The sequence below is a fragment of the Podospora pseudocomata genome, chromosome 4, assembly GCF_035222375.1.
Source record: "Podospora pseudocomata strain CBS 415.72m chromosome 4, whole genome shotgun sequence".
NCBI classification, from domain to species: domain Eukaryota; kingdom Fungi; phylum Ascomycota; class Sordariomycetes; order Sordariales; family Podosporaceae; genus Podospora; species Podospora pseudocomata.
The window spans coordinates 366,363-385,560 of NC_085888.1; the positions used below are offsets into that span (position 1 = coordinate 366,363).

The following is a 19,198-nucleotide window of genomic DNA, read 5'->3' on the forward strand; positions in this document are numbered from 1 at the left end:
GTCCGCGGGGCAACCTAGCGGCTCAGTATTCCGGGAACCGATTCTCGCAACTGCTCAAATAGGAAACGGAGGTATCCTCCACGACGGAAGCGAACTCGATCGCCTTGGCACCGTCCAAGCGGCACACCCAAAGCCCGGTCCAGGTGCAAAAGAAAACCTGGGGTAGATGTGGAGGTGGCCTTCCGCATGGTCAGTCGGCCCGTTCGTGGTAACCAAGGGTGGCGTGGACGGCTTGTATGTACATATAGACCGCCCCCTTTTCATCCCCGTGATACGCTCGGAATTTTCCTCCGTGGTTGGAAACTTGAAGAATCTTGCTGTTTGCTGTAGCTACCAAGGCTTCTGCCCCACACAGACTCGCGTTGCTGTTCCGGATATATTGATGATGGGTGCGGGATGCACTGTTGGTGGTGGTGATGATGCTGGTTGGAGGAATTGGGCTGCTTGATCGAGAGCCCAAGACGACGCCATCATCACCATTAATCACCATGCCAACACTCCAGGGTGAGAACGGTGTTGCACCTATGCGCACCAAGAGCACCAAGACGGAATTTTCTTGCAAATATATTGAACCGTCGTCACCTCTTGATAAGGACGGCGGGGGACAGTCTACACATCCCACGTCTGCCCACCACCTATTTACCAAGACATTAATGACGAACAAATGCAAGCTTTGGGTAGCATTTATATACTAGACCAATGACAGTTTCCATAAATTAAGCTGCCCCCACGTCGAACAGAGTGTCCTTGCAAAAAGATGTAATCGCGCCGTCAAACCTTAGCACAGAACATCGGCTGTAAAAGCATCCACCAAGGGCAAGCCAACCCGCTAGCAGGCTTTTGAGTTTCCCCGTGCACTATATTAGCTAAGTATCTCATACTCTCTACCTTAGGCACCTATCTCAGCTCCATCAACACATAGGTCTGTCCTTCTTACATTCAAGAAAGTCGTCGTAAAGATGACGCAGCCCTCAGGGGGCCGGTTACACCCTGATTACGGTCCCGAAAGCCCAAAACATGATGGATTGTATTTACAATGTCCTGTGGTTACCTAGATAGAAATGTCATTTCATGCCGATTAAAACCAACCTACCTATCTACACTAACCAGCATAACTTCCACTCCGGTACAACCTAAATACGCGATGTATGCACGTTCAGTTAGGTAAGGTACCCAGAGATATCCTTTGTCATTGAAGGTGAAGTAGCATCCAGCTCTTATCTGATCGCTGGGCGCCACCCACGCTGCAATAGCCGCATCTTTCCTTGACCGCTTGCTGACTTTGTCTCTGTCACTTATCTACCAACACATCGGGATTCAGGCGCTCACTGGGCCATGGGTTATCCCGTACTCATCAGTGTAGCCCTGCTCCAGCATGAAAACCGCCTTTTTCAATCCATAATATCTTGCCAGTTCCAACGTTGTCGCGTGGGATACTCTATATGGCGGGGGGTGCTTGTTACCCACCATCCACCCTGTCCTTGGTTCCATGCTGCTCGCTCTGCGTAACAGAAGTAGTGTTGCTAAGGCTTCATACCGTTCTTCAATCGCCAGGTGAAGAGCCGTCCGTTTTGTTGTGCTTTGACCTTGATACTCATACACTGGCTCTACATCCTCCGACCATCTATGCAATAGTGAGCGAGAGGCATGTTCCAAGTTTGGCTATATACCTCCTCGGTCAAAGCATTGATGGAGACACAGCCTGGATGGCAGTCTAACAGTGCCTGGGCTACCTAAGATGTCCTTTTCTCGCAGCGTGATGTAATGCAGTATGTCCCGAGCCATATTTTCTTTTAGCCTCTGCACCCATTTCCAGAAGTATCCGCACGACAGCTTCATGCCTTCTCTTTGCAGCAAGCTTTAGCGGCCTGGGTTGGAGCCATGGCATCCCTTGAGATCAAGGTCGGGTTCGTTGGCTGTTGCCCACCAAGGAGGTGCCGGATTATCAATGATTTCCTGGTTGAAGCTGGGTTGGTTAAACATCAGTCTGACAGCGTTGGTAATCCCAAAGTGTGCTGCCAAGTGTAAGCCTGTCCACGATTCTTTGCTGAAATCTTCGCCTGAAATGGCCCCATTATTCCTCACAAAAGCACAACATGCATCTGTCTTGCCTTTATTGTGCAATATAGCCAAGGCATCTTGTATCAAGCCAAAGGACGCAGTGAGGTCCTCAGGAGGGCTCGTAGTCGAGGTACCCCAGCTGGTTTATTTTCGGAAAGTTCCAGTACAGGGCTTCAAGCAACTCCAAACTGAGCACTTCTAAGCTTTCAGGGTTGACCGGGGCGAAACGGACAGCCTTGAGTACCTCTGACGGCGAAGTATCATTGCCCCCGTGTCTCATAACACAGGAGACGTCAACGAGGGGCTGAGGTGTTGGTAATACAGAGGTATGGCGGCTGGACACTTCCCAGGGAGTCAGATAAGCTGGATATTCTGATTATAGTGACGCTGGTATGGTTATGGTGAGCGCTGATGAACCTGGCGAGCTCATGCGCTCCCCTGACCGCCTCAACAGTATGTATCACATCTGCTGGTTTGTTGTTGCAGTTCTCTTCACAGCCCATTATGTAGATCTTCAAAAGCGCACCCATCAAAGCTTCATCGAAGAAACAAACCTCACCGCCAACCCCGTCACCACCTCCGGCGCCTTCCCCCCCATCCTCAACCCTTCCGTCGGCCCCTCAAAATACTCCCACACCTCAATAAACTTTCCAATCTCCCTATCCACCCCCATCTTCTGAAAAACCAACTTCATGTTCCTATGATCCTTCAAACTCGCCAATCTCCCCGCCTCCACCACCGGCCCTGCCGCCCCTGACCCAACCCCATTCACCGCCGTACCCCCACCACCACTCTTCACCCTCTCCCTCTCATTCTCCCCAAATATCGCAGCCAACCTAACAACATGCAACACCAGCGCCGCCAACCCCGCCGCCAGAGCTGTAGCAACCGAGCTCCCCGTGTTCTCCTGGAAATGACTCGGTATACTACTATTAATCGTCTCATGCCGTGAAACAACCGAACACCCCGGAAAGATAAAGTTCAAATTGTGGGTGTCACCCGACCTCTCCCAGGGTCTGCCATCGTCGGTAGCGGCACCAATTCTAATGATGCGGCTACGATCAAACTCGTAAGGGTACTCCTCGTCAGAGAAGTTCCCTGCGTCGCCTGCCGCGCAGAAGACGAGGATGCCGGCGTCGAGAGCGCGCTTGATGGCGTCTCCGAGGTCTTTGAGGTCGGCGTCGCGCTCGCGTTCTTTGGGCTTTTTCACAGTCCAGGAAATGGAGATTATGTCTACCCCGCGGGCGACGGCGGCGTCGATAGACTGCACGGGGGTTAGGATTTGAGCGGAAAGAAGAGGGAGCGCATACGGGGGGTGGCATACCTGGGTGGCGCTTCTGGCTACGATCTGGTTGTGAGTCTGCCCATCGACTAGGGAGTCCGGGGAGAGGTGTGTTTCCAGCTTGAAGACGTAGAGTTTGGCGGTTGGACAAACTCGGCAAATCATATCCGCCATGACGGTGCCGTGGCCGCTGGCAGAGATAAAATAGGGGCTTGGGCCGTTCTCATCTGGCTCGCCACGGTCAAAGGTCGCTCCGCCAATGACTTTACCCCCGATAGAGGAAGTATCGATATTAACTCCATCATCAATCAGAGCAACAGTGATGTCTTTTAGCAGTAGCTTGTGCTGAGTTGCAGGCACCTCGACACCTTGGATCCCATCGGCAAAGGCGTCCATGCAGTTGAGCCACTTGTGGGCAGACAGATTCCTCTGGTTTGCTACACGCATGGGCTTAGCGCGGGTGCCGGAAGATGAGCCACTGTCCCCCCGCGAAAAGTTCTCCTCGATGGCCTCAACAGTGACTGTCCGAACAGGCCCATCCATGGCGGGACGGTCTCCGGTAACAGTCCGGCGAATCCCAGGAACGGGAACAGCCTTGTCATTCTGCGGTCGAGCAGCAGTAGTGATACCTTGCTTCTCCAGCTCATAATTCCGGACGGCTTTTCGTAACCGGCGCTTGAAGTCCTCCACGTAAGATTGGATGCGGTCAGCTGGCTCTAGGACTTCCGCGGAGTTCCACAACAAGTGGATAGTCTTGAGTTTCTCAAGCCTCACCAACCCATCCGGTTCGCTCCATGCCCGCAGGACAGCCCTGTTTCCACTCCACCACAAGTGCAGATGGCGGACATGTTGACAGGCGACAAAAAGTGTTTCTGGACAGATGTCCGATTTCCGCCACTCGAGACTCTCAATCTCAAAGTGCTTTAGGGAGTCTTCTATGGCCTTGTCACTGTGAGGTCTTTCGGGCCAATCGTCGACCACGACCTTGAGGATATGCTTGACAGACTTCTCCCGAAGCCAGTTGAAAAAGAAGACGAGGTCCACCCGGCCGCGGCCAGGCCTTGGCTGCTGTGCAAGACGTTTGGCGTGGAGTTTGCTGGTGTTGTTTCCGGGGCTGTCCAGCTCGATCTTGTTGAAGGCGACATATCTTAGGACGCTGTCAAAACGCATATGAGCGAAGCTCTGTTCAAAGTTCTTGCGGGTGACTGGTGAAGCTGCTTTGGAGTAATCAAAATACAAGTTCCAATCTGGTGGAGCGTCAGTGACAACACCGTATTGTCGTGAGGGCTCTGATACACTTATACGTACCCTGGATGTTGGACCCGTGGAGAAATCGCAGTGCCTGGCTCTGATCCCGCGGTTGAGGACGATCTGGTGTCGGGAACGTGGACCGAAGGTAATGCAGTTTGATACCCTGGATGATCCTGTCTGCCCACTCCCTGTTCACATCACGTTTAACTCCATTGATAGGTCCCGGCGGAGGTGGGTCCATATTTCTTGTTGATGGGGCATTGGACTGTTCACGGATCGCCTCTCGTCCTCGCTGAGGTTCAACATCGCCCCCCTTCTTGCCGGGGGCATGGTTTGTCGTGCGGCCCCGAGAACTTTCCACATTATGCAGGTGAGGTACGTTATCTGGAAGATGACCGACTCGACCAGACGGAGATTTTCCCCGGTTCTGATTTGAAGATTGAGAGGTCCCGTTCGGCTCACCAGCCTGGCCCGCCAGCAAGCCCGTTTTTCGTTCAGCATCCGCCCGTGTATAGTAGTGATATTCGTAGACAGACAGTTGTGAGGGATTGATAGTGAACTGGTCCAAGCATTCATCTGCTCTCTGCAGCAAAGCCTCAACAATCCGCTGCTGGCTAGCAGAACAGCGGTCGTACTGAATGGCAAGATGCAAGGGAGTCAGGCCATCATAGTCTCCGGCGCAAAGAGTGCCCTTGGAGGCTCTCTGTATAAGATTCAAAGTATGTTGTTCGGGGAGATTGTGGATTATGGCAGCATGGATGCTGTTTCTGCCGTGGTCGCATGTTCTAGCTAGCAGGCTGTCCAGATCTCCGCTGAACTTTTCCACGATGGCGCGCAAAACATTTTCGTTTTTCCTGGTGATGGCAATCCAGAGAGGTGTTTTGCCATTGTCGTCGGCCACGGAGAGAAGCTGTGGGCTGTTCTTGATAAGAAGCAGGGTGAGACCTCTGTGGCCCACTCTGTTGGCAACAAGGTGGAGGAGTGTTTGATTTTCCGGTGCAACACGCCCTTCAAAGTACTGCTGATACTTCTGCTTGAAGGCTTCTCTGTACGCTTTGTCGCCCAATCTCAGCTTATTGGATTCAGCATCAGCGAGAATCTGGTCAAACGCTTCTTTTGTTGGGTCTTTTTGAATGATCGCAAATGAATGGAAGGGGTTGTGGGCCGGTCCGTCGTCGTACTCCTCGTCGCTGTCGTCAACTTCAACACTCTGGGCAGGTGGAAGGTCTTGGGTGGTTAGAGTCATCATGATTGTCCGTAACGTATACAGAGGTGAAAGATGATAGATTGAGTGAAGCTGTCTGCACAGGTGCCCCCTCAGTCAGAGAGGAGCGGGGTGCCTCCAGTCCGCATCTCCTCCTGCAGCCCAGCTTCCAGCCTCATCATTGGAAGTCCTGATACGACTGGCGTCCCACCCCACTCACACCCACCCTGATTGAGCACTAGTAACGCGCCTTTCCATAGTGAACACAGTGCCGATACAGTCCCAGTCCCCAATGCAACCCTACGATGGCTTCGCCGCTGGGTGCCTCCTCACCTTTGTTCAGGTAACCCTTTTCTGAAAGTGACGTTGGGAACAGTCGATAGCTGCTTGAAAGCTTCCCCAAGGTTCATCTCATCATAGTGGGTTCTCTTGGACTCGATTGTCGGATCGAACAGGACCGGATCGTCAGGTGGTGTAGAGCCGAACACAGATTCCAATGTTGTACGCCAGTCAGCGCGCGCCTTGATGGTGACGGAGCACTGGAAAAGCTCTTCATCCTCCCTCTCAAGCAGGATAGCGGCCCGCATGGCGACGGGAACACCGGTCTCGGTCGCGGGATTCTCCAGCAGTGTCCATGAAGCCGAGTTTGGCTGGCCAAAATTGCGCCCCCGGAGAGACTTGGCGCCCACAACGGTTGCAGCGTAGGTCATATCCCTGGTGATGCTCTTGTCTATGCTGATACCGGCGCTCAAAGTTGGGGCAGGGCCAGGAGTGGCGCTTATACCCAAATTTCCCGAGAGCGTGCTTGACTCGGTTTGGGTTGTTGGAGCAACGGTGAAGTTTCCGTCAGGGGAAATGGCCCTGACCTCGGGCTGGTAGGGACTGTTGGGATCCAAACTGCTGAATCGGAGGTCAATGTGGACGGAAGCGATGCGTCGGGCGCGTTTGCGAGAGTCGAAACGGAAGTCGAGGACTATCAGGGTACAAAGAACATCGCTGTCGGGTGACAGGAAACCGTGGACTACATCGGCACAGGAGCACCGGACGTCGACGGCGCCCTTCCGTTCAACGTAGTTCTGCCGTTGGAGAGGCTTGTTGGGGTCGTTTTTAGTGTGAAACTGACTCCCACTGTCGCCAGTGGGAGCAAGTGCGATGTTCCAAGAGAGCGAGTCTGCCGCTTCGTCTTCCATATTTTCATCCGAGGTAGCGGGACGGAGCGATGGAAATGAACATTCGAAGAGGATTATGGGAAACTAGGGTTATCGAACCAGTCTTCTATGACGACGAGGGAGGGGTTTTGCTTACCGGCCTGCCACCTTTCCTTTCTCGGCATCGCTTGATCGAAAAGATCCCTAAAGCGAGTGATTTTGTCGAGAAGCAATCTTTGCGAACTTCTTGGTTGTTCTTGGTTGAGCAGAAATCCTGCAGCCTCCCTCCTCAAACTCGCACTGTACAGATAGATGTGCTAACCAATGGCGATTGAGATCCAATCATGCAATTTTGCGGCACAGCTGCCTAAAACTCCCCAAACCCCGCGCCTTCGACTCCACCACCCACTGCAGATGGGAAGGAACGACGGCGGGGTTCTGGCAGCCACAGAGGGGCCCCCAGAGCCGAGGGGTGCTCGTCTTGAACCGTCAGTCTTCACCATCCCATACTCTTCTCATCATGTCGTTGGATATTCATTTTTCTGGTGAACCTGGGGATGCCAGCTTTGAGTATGTCCACTTTGCCATGACTTGGGCACAACCATCACTGACAGATATCTTATCTAGCCTAGTAGCTGTCCATGGATTCTTTAACACATCGAGCGAAGCATGGGACCTTGGTTCGGAATCCGAACCATGGTTGAAGGAGCAGTTGACGGCCAAAAAACGCTATGGCCGCCTTCTATTTCATAGATATGACACTGGCGCCTCCGCAGTTCAAGGCCTCTGTGGTCGAGGCGCAATCCAGAAGGAGGCCATCATGCTGCTGCAGAAGGTTGCCGAACAACGAAAAGACCAGGACCCCGTGAGTCCATCGGGACCTACAAGACAACATGATACTATGACTAAACCCAGAGTAGCCTCGACCACTTATTTTTCTCGCCCTGGACTTTGGGGGGTTGATCATTAAAGAGGTGCAGTGCTTGATCATTTTGCTGCCTGCTTATTGACCTCGACCTTCTGACCTCGAGTATTTCCAGGCCATCATCCAAGCGAGCAGACACACGCTTGAGTTTGCAAATATCAGTGCTTCTACCCGTCTAATGGCATGTTTCTTCCATATTCCGTCGGTGTAAAAGCTATGCACATGCAGAACTAACCTTCCGTCCCCCGCTTCTTGCAGTCTTTCGTTGGTACTCCGCACAGATGGCACAACAAACAAGACCTAGAATCAAAGCTGGCCAGCTTTCTATTTGCCAAGCGGCCTACAGCTCTAATTGTTGAGGACATCAATCGGCTGGCGAAGACTGTCTCATCCATCTCCGAAGAATTCCTACAAACAAGAGCAACCATCCACAGTACACTAATCAGTGTTTGTTCAGAAGCTCCTGAAGCGTATGGGGTGAGTCAACTCAAAGTTTCCGTGTTCGTTTCTGGTTAATCGCAGCTAACGAAGAGTTCTAGATTCATCAGATCTTCACGTCTAGTTTTGGCATTCCCATGGAGTTGCGCTTCTCCGCCCAGTCAGTTGATGCGGTCCAGGAGGTGAGCGTGCGGGACGCTCTTATCGAGACTCTAGAATCGAGAATTCTTGGAGTGATCAACGGTGTGTTATCTACACCCAACCACCCACCACCGACTTCTGTGCTGACATGTGTTGCTGTCAGCCCCGACTCCAACCCACACACTAGCTTGGCTGAACGGTGCTGTTGTCGTTCAGGCTCCGTCACCCACCCCAATTATGTCTGTAAAAACAGCCGACAGTGACCATGTGCCATTTTCGTGGCTGGATGATAGCCCGGTTTTCAAGGAGTGGATGAACCACGAAGGATGTAAAATCATGCACATCCATGGCTCGTCCAATGTCTCAGTCGCCGCGTCTTATGCCTACCAACAAGCCCGAATACACGCGTCGACTGGAGGTTTTACAAGCGGTCTAACACTGTATTTCAGATTCGACCGCCACGATTGTCAAAGAAACACCATCAAGTCAATGGCGAACTTATTCCTCGCTCAGACTATTGCCCGGTTCGGCACCCTTCCAGCCTCCGCCCAGTTTCCAAGCTTTGAACCACCGCTGTTTGACAAGGCCCTTACGGAAAAAGATGTCTTCTTTTTGCTCAACAGCTTTCGACTGGATTGCAACAGGCCAGCAAGGACGACATGGGTGCTGGACAGACTCGATGAGTGCGAACCAGCTTCGTGCAACTGGTTTCTTAACCAGTTGGCCTCAATCGCAGCGCGATGCGAGTTGTACTTCAAGGTCTTGATTACTACTGCCAGTCCTAAGCATGTCCAAACTCAGCTTGCTGCCGCCGGCTGCGAAAGCTTGTCCTTGGATATCGCCTCCTCGCAGGTGTGCCCCGGAATCAAAATACCGCCGGTCCCAGCCAGTCGCCACTGTCCAGCGCTCGAGCCGTATGCACCTCAACTCGGTGATCTGCTTGGAGCGTGCCAGCCTGACCAGGATCTTTTCAGAATGGTTGTGGACTGGCTTAATCTGCAAGCTTCTCGGTGGAATACAAGGGCGGAAATGGCCGAAGTGGTGACGGCATTGTCTCCCCCATCACCGCGGGTGCTGTTGGGAGCGGTAATGCAGGCTGTGCCCACATTTTTACGGCCGATTGCTCGCGACATTCTTTGCTGGGTTCGGAACGCGGTCCGGCCTCTGACACCACTTGAATTAGCATCGGCCCTCAAGTTTCAGGGAGCTGACTTGGGATGTCTTAATATCGAGTTGTACATCGCCAAGATCTTCGGACCACTTCTCACGACTCGCCACGGTGAAGTTCACTTCACACAGCCATGGGTTCGGGAGCTTTTGTCAATTTTGGAAAAGACGACCCATTGGTATGCGGCGGCCTCGACAGCAGATGATCACAAAGAAATTGCCAAGGCGTGTCTTCGCTTTTTGCGTCTTCCTGAGACGATCAAGGCATTGTCTCAGAGGTGTGGTGGGGCAAGGGCCTCGGGAGTCTTGCTCACTAGCCGACACGACATTGTCTCCTATGCTGTCGCGTTCTGGCCAACACACTACCGCTTGGGATACCTGGCAGCAGACTCATCGGCTTCGGCACCCGAAGACCTCATTTCATTCCTTGGAGATTCGAAAGCTTTGAGAGCGTGGTTCAGTGCTCATGGGTGCCTGTTGCCGCCGCACCAGCAACCCCATAGCTCATATCTTTCCGCCTTACCTATAGTCTCGCATTTAGGATTGGAAACCCAGGTCGAGAACATGCTTCCCATAGATGCCGACCTTCCTACCAGCCTTCAAGAACTAGAGGACGCTTTATGTGAGGCTTCCAGAATGGGTCACAAAAACATTGTGGATTTGCTGCTCAGCAGACCATGGACATTGACGTTGCACGGTGTGGTTGGGGCAATGGAGGCCGCAGCCCTCGCAGCTGAGTATGAGCTAGTCGAGGTGTTGTTCGCGTACGCCAAGAACAAACACAAGGACCAGGCGACATCGCATATGTACCCTCATTCCATCCTTGCTCGACTAGCTTGGGCAGGGAAGGGGAAGCTTCTGGAGTCACTGATGCAAGGTCGCCCATCCGGAGACCCAACAAGTCCAACAGTACCAGCCTCCAAGCTTTTGTGTGCTGTGGCAACCGGTCAGCTCGGCACCATTAAGACTCTTCTCCAACATGGCGAAGACGCGAACTATCAAGATGAAACTCGGCTTTCACGCACCCCTTTGCATATGGCATGCCGATCCGGATATGGGGACGCAGTCAGGGCTCTCGTTGCAGATGGCGCCGCGGATATTGAGGGTCACAACGGACAGGGCCAGACAGCACTGCAGAAGGCCATCAATCTTGGAAACATTGACGCCACAAAAGCTCTCTTGGACGGTGGGGCAGACATCGCCAGCGTCGAGGCTGAGATACCGCGGACCGATGGCTCTTTTCCGTATCCTGCTTTCTATATGGCTGCTTGCGAGTCTAGCTTCCAGTGCATTACGGCGGTGCTGGAACGGGGTGCCAATGCAGATGCCACCACAGATGAGTACACCCCTCTCTGCTATGCAGCCGTCACCGGAAAGCTGGCTTGGGCAAAGCTTCTCCTGGCTCACGGAGCTCGAGTGAATGGATTAGGAAAATGGGTCCCGCTGTGTCAGGCCACCGCGAAAAACACTGGGAAGAATATGGATATGGTCAAACTTCTGCTTGAGCACGGCGCCGATATCAACGCTTCGGGTTCAGCTGACGTTGCTACTCCATTGGAGCGGGCTTCGGAGGCAAACTTGTTGGAAGTCGTCGAGTTCCTCATGGCCAAGGGGGCCGACATTGGGCTTCACGGGGCTGGAAGTACAGCTCTGTCCCGTGCTGCCTCGAAGGGTCATACAAAAATGGTCCGTTATCTTTTGAAAGCGGGATCCAACCCCAATGAGGCCCATCCAGCAGCAACATCATGGAAGGCATTGCACTGGGCGCATGATCATCCCGAGTGTCTAGAGGTGCTTCTAGATAGCGGTGCCGATATCGACGCCATGTCGAAAGACGGCACCGCAGTATACATTGCGTCGTACAACAACCACCTGGAGTCTGTCAAGCTCCTCATCTCACGTGGAGCCAACCTCGAATTGACATGCGAGTTTCCAGACTTATGGGACTCGAACTGTACAGCTCTTCTTGGGGCCGCTGGAAAAGGCAACGCTGAAATCGTGCGGGCTCTTCTAGATGCTGGTGCCGACATCACAGCCAGGTCGCCAAGGGACGAGACAGCTCTGCACCTCGCGATTAGCCATGCAAACAGCGAGGCCACAGTTAGGGTCCTTCTCGAATATACTCCTGATTTGAATGCCCAAGAGTCCTTCTTTCAACACACCGCTCTTCATCGACTCATGTTGGAGGCAACCACGCAACTCAGTATAGCGAAAATTCTAGTCACGCGAGGGACGAGCCTTGAAATCCGAAACAAGGGAGGATATACTGTTCTCGATTATGCCATTTACTGGCGTGAGTATGAGGTTGCCAAATACCTCGTCAGGGCAAAGGCCAAAATCAACACCGTCGGTAGTACTTGGGGAGGACCGCTCCACATTGCTTGCTGGCGAATGAACCTTGATATGATCAGGTTCCTTGTGGCGAATGGCGCAGATGCTAACCTGATTGATAACTCCCGTGGTGTACCGTTGCTCGTAGCCATGACTGAACATCAAGAGGGAGAGGATGTGACACTCGAGATGAAGACAGCTGTCGTCCGTTATTTGATTGAGGAGGCGAAGGCGGACGTGACGGTTCGGGGAGGGATGTATTTCATCACGGTTCTCAACGGAGCATGCATGCAACCGGATGTAGACCTGTTGCAATATATCCTGGACCAGGACCCTGTGGATTCCGACATAAATACAGCAGGCTTCAACGGCTGCCGGCCCATCCACTTTGCAACTTATCAGAGTTTGGAGCATGTTTCAAAAGTGTTGGCCAGAGGGGCTGATATCAATGCCTGTGACAAGCTCGGACGAACCACCCTCCACACAGCGGTCGCCAGTGGCAGACCAGATGTTGTCGAGAAAATCTTATCACTGACCGGGAGCCGGTATATCAACGAAACCGATCGAGATGGATGGACACCACTGATGTGGGCGGTGAGGCAGTGTTCACACTGGGGTGTGAAGTCGGATAATCAAGAAGAGATTGTCCGATTATTGCTTGATCACGGCGCCAGCCTGTGGACAACTGGCAGGACATGCCATGAAGAGGGATGGTCAGCGCTGAAGCTGGCTCGCTACTATGGAGCCTCCCAAGAGGTGATTCTACTGCTTACCCCAAAGCAGAGACACTATCTCGATGACAAAGGAGAACCCCAAGTGTGGGACCCGCAGGCACATCGTTCCCGCAGGGCAAAAAGACAAAATGGCTTCTGCGACTTGTGTCTATATGTAAGTTCATCAGGTTCGAATCCTATTTCTCCCAATCTCCAGAGCTAACACAATTGACAGACCCTCTGGGGCTCGGGGTACGCCAACGGACGGCTGTGGCTTTGCGCCAAGTGCTACACCTATCAGAATGAGTTTTTCCCCGAACTGAAGGACTGGAAACCGGCGAACGATGGTGAAGAGTTTGATCCTGACGCGCCGGAAGAACAGGAGGAGGAGGCAGAACCAGCGGTGGATGAGATTGGCAAGCCGTCGCCAGGGCAGGTGAAGCAAGTACAGACCACGGAGGCGGATTATTGGTCTGATTCGGATTCGGATTAGTTGAATATGGTGCTCGGGGAACGATATAATTCATCTACAATATTGGAAATTTATACATGTGTACAAATCGGCCTTATCAGAGTCACCAACACTTGCATTTGTGTCGCCTTGATGGCCCCGCCCACGGTCCCACCACACCCCTGAACCCCCTTATCCACACGCTACTTTGTTTACTTGCAAGTTGGCGTTGGCACAACAACAATGCACGCTCTATCAACTCCAAAACATGAGAAAGGGGTTGGCACATCATGGGTTCAGATGGACCAACTGGGTCACATTTCGATCAGTGTCTTTGGTCGCGCCAAGCAGAACTATTGATGAACCCTTGCGGCAATGAACGCGTCAAATCACGCGGCCAAGCCTTGGTATTCAGCTCAGGCAGCCTTCTCTTGGCCAACACTGCGATTTGCTATTAAAGATCACCACCCACATTACCTACGACTGCTTTGTTTGCTTCGCCAATCTCTTCAAAAGAAAGACTACAATGCAAGTCCGAAAGCTCAAGACCATCGTCAAGACCCTCCAGGCCTTCAACTACCACACCGCTTCCAAGCTCGAAAAGCCCGAGACAGACTTCCGCCTCCTCGAGCTCTACCCTGCATCGGCATCATTACCTTCTAATTCGAGGCCGTCAACAGCAGAACCCCCGGATAACGCTTCCAAACCCCAGCATGGGAACTCTCCAAAAAGCAATAATACCATGCCATCAAAAGATACCCCACCTCCCCTACTATGCCGCCTCTTCACCACCCCCCTCACCAACCCCTCTACCACTCCCTTCAAAGCCCTCTCCTACGTCTGGGGCTCCGACGCCACTCCCCATTCCATCAACGTCATTTCCACCCTCCCCAACGGGACAGTCACAACCCTCTCCCTACGAATAACCTCCTCCCTCCACACCGCCCTCCTCCACCTCCGTGACCCCGACGTCCCCATCACAATCTGGATCGACCAGCTCTGCATCGACCAGTCCAACCCCGCCGAAAAGTCCGCCCAAGTCTCCCTCATGGGCAAAATCTACTCCGCCGCATCCCAAGTCCTAGTCTGGCTCGGTCCTGCCTCGCAAAACTCCGATTCTGTCATGCAGCTCTGGGCCGCCGTCGGCCAAGAAGTGCGCGACATGGGCATCGAAAGGTACTACACCAAAGAGGGCTGGCCCCTCCTCCACGACATCATGTCTAACACCGACCCCTCCGACCCCGAGACACGGCAGTACCAAGCCCTGCTTCAAAAACACGCACCCGATTTCGCTGCTCAGATCCGCGACGGAAGCATCAAATCCTGGTTTGAAAGGCCCTGGTTCACCCGTGCGTGGGTGACACAAGAATTCTGCCTCTGCCCCGACACCGTCTTTGTCTGCGGCGATCAAAAGCTCGATGTCGATTTGGTGATGCTCGCAGGGCAGATACTAAGTTACTCAACCTTGCTCCTCGTCCGCCCGCCTTATTCCCTCACCGTGGAGGAGTTATCCTCTCTTGACGATCCCACGGCGGATTTCTTCAGCTGTCGGAAGCGTCGGAGGGGTTATGAGACCAAGACTGGGGATGGAAAGGGTGACACGCTTTTCGTGCTGTTGAAAAAGATGTTTGTCGGTAGGGAGACGTATGCAAAAGTTTGGAGGGACAGGGTCTACTCGCTGCTGGGACTGGCGGTGGATGCAGAGGCGTTGGGGATCAGGCCTGATTATGGGGACTTGTGGGGGGAGGAAAAGACGGTGGAGATTATGACTGATGTGGCGAGGAGGATGATTACGAATGATTACTCGAAACGGGTGGATGTGTTGTGTTATTCGGGGTTCCCAAAGGTAGTTCCAGGGCTGCCGTCTTGGGTGCCGGATTGGAAGACGAATACGGTCAAGTCGTATTATCAGGTGCAGGAGGTGGTTGATCCACATTATTTTGCGGCTTGCGGGGAGGGGAATCTGGAGGTTCAAGTGGTGCCATCTTGGTCAACACGGGTGCTGGGGTTGGGGGGGTTTTGGGTCGATACTGTTGACATGCTGCCTCCGGGAGATGGCAAGGAAGTCTGGTCTGATGTGCACAGATGGGATGGGCCGCGCTTGATGGGGTATCTGAGGCAGGTCGGAGCTCTGCTTGAAGCGGCAATCTCTAGACCCAGCAACCCGTATGGCTCCGACGAACGACGGCTCGAAGCAATTTGGAGAGTTCCCATTGCAGATACGTGGGATGATCGGTCAGCGGGGGTGCGAGCGTCTCGAGAGTTGAAGGTCGATGTGCAGTTTCGACAGGCCGTCGAGGCGATGTTATATGACATTTGGATGAAAACAACAACAGCTGAACCGGCAGAAGCTCAACGTATCATGGACGAGTTCAACTGGGACGAAAGAATGAGGAAAGATGAGCTGGGGGCGAAGTACAGGCAGTGTATGGCATCTGGTGGTGGTAACAAGAAGCCATTCTTGACGACGAAGGGCTACGTGGGCATGGGCCCACCTGATATGGAAGTAGGAGACGTGGTGGTCGTGTTTTGCGGTGGGAGGATCCCGTTCGTGGTGAGGCAGCTGCCAGCCAAGGAAGATGGAAGGAAGACCTTCTTGTTTGTGGGTGAGGCGTTCTGTGATGGCATCATGGATGGGGAGGCTGCCATAGAAGAGAACCGTGGTGACTTTTTCTTGGAGTAGGTAGTGGTGGGTCGTCATAAGGCCAGTGTAACGTTGACGATGGATGGGATCGAGAGGGCCTGCCGCCAAGAAGCACAACGCTGCGGAGATCTCGGCAGGGCACCCTTACTCTCCCCGCATCTCCCCCACCTTTCCCCAATCAACCCTGTCGGAACTTCATCAAATCTGGAAATTCGGAACACCACTCCGGAGGACAACGCGACAACTTTTTTTTTGTTTGGAATAGTAGCATGATGATGGGGATGATGGCGGGTACCGCTAGAAGAGACTTGTGTCCTTACCAGCCTCGGCCTCCTCTTATTTACTTGAAGGCCCCCTCCTGAGCTGCGAGTCCTGTGTCTCTCTACTCCTCGGACTTCACCACATCACTACCACACCACCACCAGACCACCGCCACTAGTCCTCTACACCACACTACCGGCAAAATGAAAGTCGACTCTTGGATGATGGCCGCGAGCTTCCTCGCCTCCACCACCTCCGCCCTCGGCCCCAACGTACCAGAAACCGAGAAGCGTCTGCCAGGCAAGCCGGCGCCGATGCCGAACTGGAAGTGGCCCAACCCCTTCCAGTCCTCCCGCGCCGCCAAATACGAAGCCACCTGCCAGGTCCAGCGCTCCTTCAAGGCCGAAGAATTCAAGCTCGATGACTTGGCCCAGAACCCACCCCTCGGCTTGCTCCCATGGCGCGACGCCCTCAAGGATGTCTTTGCCGAGCGCGAGTACCCTGGTGGATGGGATGGTATTGACAACCACGGCTACGACCGCAACATCCTCAAGATGGATTACGAGACTGTGCCCCTCAAGGTGAGGGAGTGGATCGAGGAGCAGGAGCGCAAGGAGCTCCCCGGCCAGGGTCTCTTTGCCCTGTTTGCCAGACCCGCGCCAGGGACCAGAGTGTTCAAGCAGGTGCCCGTTCCAAAGGAGCCCACTCCTGAGTTCAGAGAGAAGGACGACAGGAGAGTCCTCATCTTCGCCCCAGGGGCCATCTATGAGAATCTCCCGCTCTGGCTGGGCGAGGACAGTGGGTGTGATGGTATGTTGTTTGCTACGATGGTGTGTCTGATGTGAATGCTAACTTCTACCGTGATAACAGACGAGATGTTGGATCTTGCCAAGTATTCTGGTCAGGCCAAGGATGGCGGTGTCATCGGCTACCCCATCTACCACAGCAAGCCCCAGAGGTCGAAGGGCGAGCGCGACATCGAGTTTAGCCTCTTGGCTCAAGTTGTCAAGCTCAAGGAGGGCGAGACAGAGGAGGTAGCAGAGAGCTCCTCGCAGGCTGAAGCCGAGGCCAAGACAGAGGCTGAGAAGCCCGCTGTGACTGAGGTTGTCAAGGAGGCTGTCAAGGAGGCTACCGAGGCCGTCAAGGAGGCCACCGAGGCTGTCAAGGATGAGCTCTAAAGGGCTGGGCACGAAGAGACACCAGGACGATGGTAGAAGGCGTCAGAACAATTGGATAATACCACCATACCTTACATACTGCACATGTACAATATTTCCTTTGTGAGTCAAAATAAACACCGAAACATCTTCAGCAAAGAGCGGATACTATTCGAAGAGCAATGACATCGTTGAACAAAGGGCCGGAGCAACTCGCGGCTATCTTGAAAATTGTCTGTTGGGCCCAATGGCCGAGCAGCGATGCCAAATTTGGAGCACTTGCGTGGACGGGAGTTAGATCCAGTTTTGTATTTGTTGAGAAGCGGCCACGGGTCTGATACGGCCGAGTGGGCTGATGCCTTGCCTTCCACAAAGAGATGCTCCTAGTTTGCTCTTGCTAGGGAATCAGGAGTGGGCAGGGCAAACCCCCAGGTATTTATTGATGGCCTCTACCGCACTCAATACACTTCCTCATTCACAGAGCAATCAAGACCAATCTTGCTTTGCATTCACAGTTCACCATGATCTCACTCATCACCCTCATTCCCAGCGTTTTGGCGCTCTGTGGCGTATGTCCAAGGCTCACTCCCTTCTTCGTGCATTTCTGACCATGACGCAGTTTGTCCACGCCGCTCCCGCAACCCCCGGTCTAGCCCTCGACGATGTTGATGATTTCACCATTGTTCCCGTCTACTGGGAACTTCCCGTCAAGCCCGACGACCCCAACGGCGCCACGGTGACTGTCGAGGGCACCATCCAGCAGGCCATCGCCAAGATGGACACTGACTACCCCGGCTGGAACCAGACGTTCCAAGCCGGACTGGGTGATGTTAGTTACGTTAGCGCTTCGCTGGCTGCGCTGGTTGCCCTGGAAGACCCGACATATGACTGCAAGATCAAGACGGACATGGCCAACATCTTGGCCATCAAGTGGGGCATCCACTATCTGCGTGCCATCCCGGGCAAGGCCAAGAATGGGCCTGGACCCAAGAACTGCGGGCGTGTTAGCTGCTCGTGGGACTCTGCTATCTATTGGTGCAATGAGGTATGTTGCCATGTTTCTCTGCTATGTGTTATGATGTCTGACAGGAGCAATACTACGCAGGATTCTTCCGGAGACAAGGAACTTTATTGGGGCCAGATTGCCGACCTGGCTCAGGGTATTCTCGACAACTGCGCGGGATTGACCAAGGTGAAGGGGCAAGGGACATACAAGGATGACAAGTGGAGCGTGGTTGTTCGTTTTCCCAAGAGCAGCGAGGGCAATTGCTAGTCGAGGTTATCGCTGCCCTCAAGACACAAGATGTGGGATTCGGCGATGATCTGTGATCCGCGGTTGGTAGTCTGAAATAAAATGATTTCAGAGCTGAACTTCTGCCGCAAAACTACGGACCGTTTGCTAAGGATGTTTAAACCGCAACCGTAATAACGAAGAGGGTTAAACGCGATGTTTTGGTGCGTGAAAGTTGGGTGAACGACACACGGTGTACCTGGGCTAGCGACAGAGTGCGTGCATATATCAACGGCATCTTCAACGTTGCAAAGTGAGCTTGGTGAGTAAAGGGCTTATATATCTACCAACCCTTCTGCAATTGCACCTTCTGACCAACCAGATTGCGGCTTTCGGTGGTGGCCTTCGCTGTCGCTCTTTCCAAATAGCCCCCCAGCCACACCTAGTCGACTCACACAACCGCAAATACGGTCGCGTTCTCTACCTACTTATGACAACCACCGAACACGGTATTCTCACACAACCAAGGGACGTGTCTGGTCACCTGGCTCAGGCCCTGCCAGCTAAATTACACGCCTGATTCTTTTTCTCAGAGCACCTCACAAGATAACGTGAACCACCTCACGAAAACACCTTAACACCTTACAAGATAAGCTGAACACCTCGCAAGATAACCTGAACCCCTCGCCTTACATGTTCAACCCCTAGTTATTTCCCGACCACACCTCACAAGATGTCTCAAAACGACGACCGCGTGGAGGCGTTCACCAAGACCTTCGAATCGGCCATCGAG

The 19,198-nt window shown here is 53.4% G+C and overlaps 7 protein-coding genes across 7 annotated transcripts; 5 read left to right on the top strand and 2 right to left on the bottom strand.

Moving 5' to 3' along the window:
* Positions 1-1,621: 1,621 nt before the first annotated feature.
* QC762_401030 (uncharacterized protein) lies at positions 1,622-5,843 on the bottom strand (the record flags this gene model as incomplete). Its single annotated transcript, XM_062889559.1, has 3 exons — positions 1,622-3,325; positions 3,386-4,590; positions 4,652-5,843. The coding sequence occupies 3 exons, from the start codon at positions 5,841-5,843 to the stop codon at positions 2,591-2,593; spliced, it is 3,132 nt and encodes a 1,043-aa protein (XP_062743070.1). The 3' UTR covers positions 1,622-2,590.
* A 276-nt stretch (positions 5,844-6,119) lies between these two features.
* Positions 6,120-6,805, top strand: QC762_0062020 (uncharacterized protein; the record flags this gene model as incomplete). Its single annotated transcript, XM_062883617.1, has 2 exons — positions 6,120-6,499; positions 6,649-6,805. The coding sequence occupies exons 1-2, from the start codon at positions 6,324-6,326 to the stop codon at positions 6,803-6,805; spliced, it is 333 nt and encodes a 110-aa protein (XP_062743071.1). The 5' UTR covers positions 6,120-6,323.
* Positions 6,128-6,988, bottom strand: QC762_0062030 (uncharacterized protein; the record flags this gene model as incomplete). The annotated part of the gene is made up of 1 exon (XM_062883618.1): positions 6,128-6,988. The coding sequence occupies one exon, from the start codon at positions 6,986-6,988 to the stop codon at positions 6,128-6,130; it is 861 nt and encodes a 286-aa protein (XP_062743072.1).
* A 478-nt stretch (positions 6,989-7,466) lies between these two features.
* Positions 7,467-13,154, top strand: QC762_401040 (uncharacterized protein; the record flags this gene model as incomplete). The annotated part of the gene is made up of 8 exons (XM_062889560.1): positions 7,467-7,516; positions 7,574-7,811; positions 7,867-7,920; positions 7,987-8,052; positions 8,130-8,348; positions 8,411-8,552; positions 8,614-12,836; positions 12,897-13,154. 8 exons carry the CDS (start codon positions 7,467-7,469, stop codon positions 13,152-13,154), a joined length of 5,250 nt encoding a protein of 1,749 aa, XP_062743073.1.
* Positions 13,155-13,638: 484 nt separating this feature from the next.
* On the top strand, positions 13,639-15,795 carry QC762_0062050 (uncharacterized protein; the record flags this gene model as incomplete). Its single annotated transcript, XM_062883619.1, has 1 exon — positions 13,639-15,795. The coding sequence occupies one exon, from the start codon at positions 13,639-13,641 to the stop codon at positions 15,793-15,795; it is 2,157 nt and encodes a 718-aa protein (XP_062743074.1).
* Positions 15,796-16,220: 425 nt separating this feature from the next.
* QC762_0062060 (uncharacterized protein) lies at positions 16,221-17,195 on the top strand (the record flags this gene model as incomplete). Its single annotated transcript, XM_062883620.1, has 2 exons — positions 16,221-16,827; positions 16,888-17,195. 2 exons carry the CDS (start codon positions 16,221-16,223, stop codon positions 17,193-17,195), a joined length of 915 nt encoding a protein of 304 aa, XP_062743075.1.
* Positions 17,196-17,695: 500 nt separating this feature from the next.
* QC762_401053 (uncharacterized protein) lies at positions 17,696-18,610 on the top strand (the record flags this gene model as incomplete). Its single annotated transcript, XM_062889561.1, has 3 exons — positions 17,696-17,743; positions 17,794-18,219; positions 18,280-18,610. The coding sequence occupies 3 exons, from the start codon at positions 17,696-17,698 to the stop codon at positions 18,445-18,447; spliced, it is 642 nt and encodes a 213-aa protein (XP_062743076.1). The 3' UTR covers positions 18,448-18,610.
* Positions 18,611-19,198: the final 588 nt, after the last annotated feature.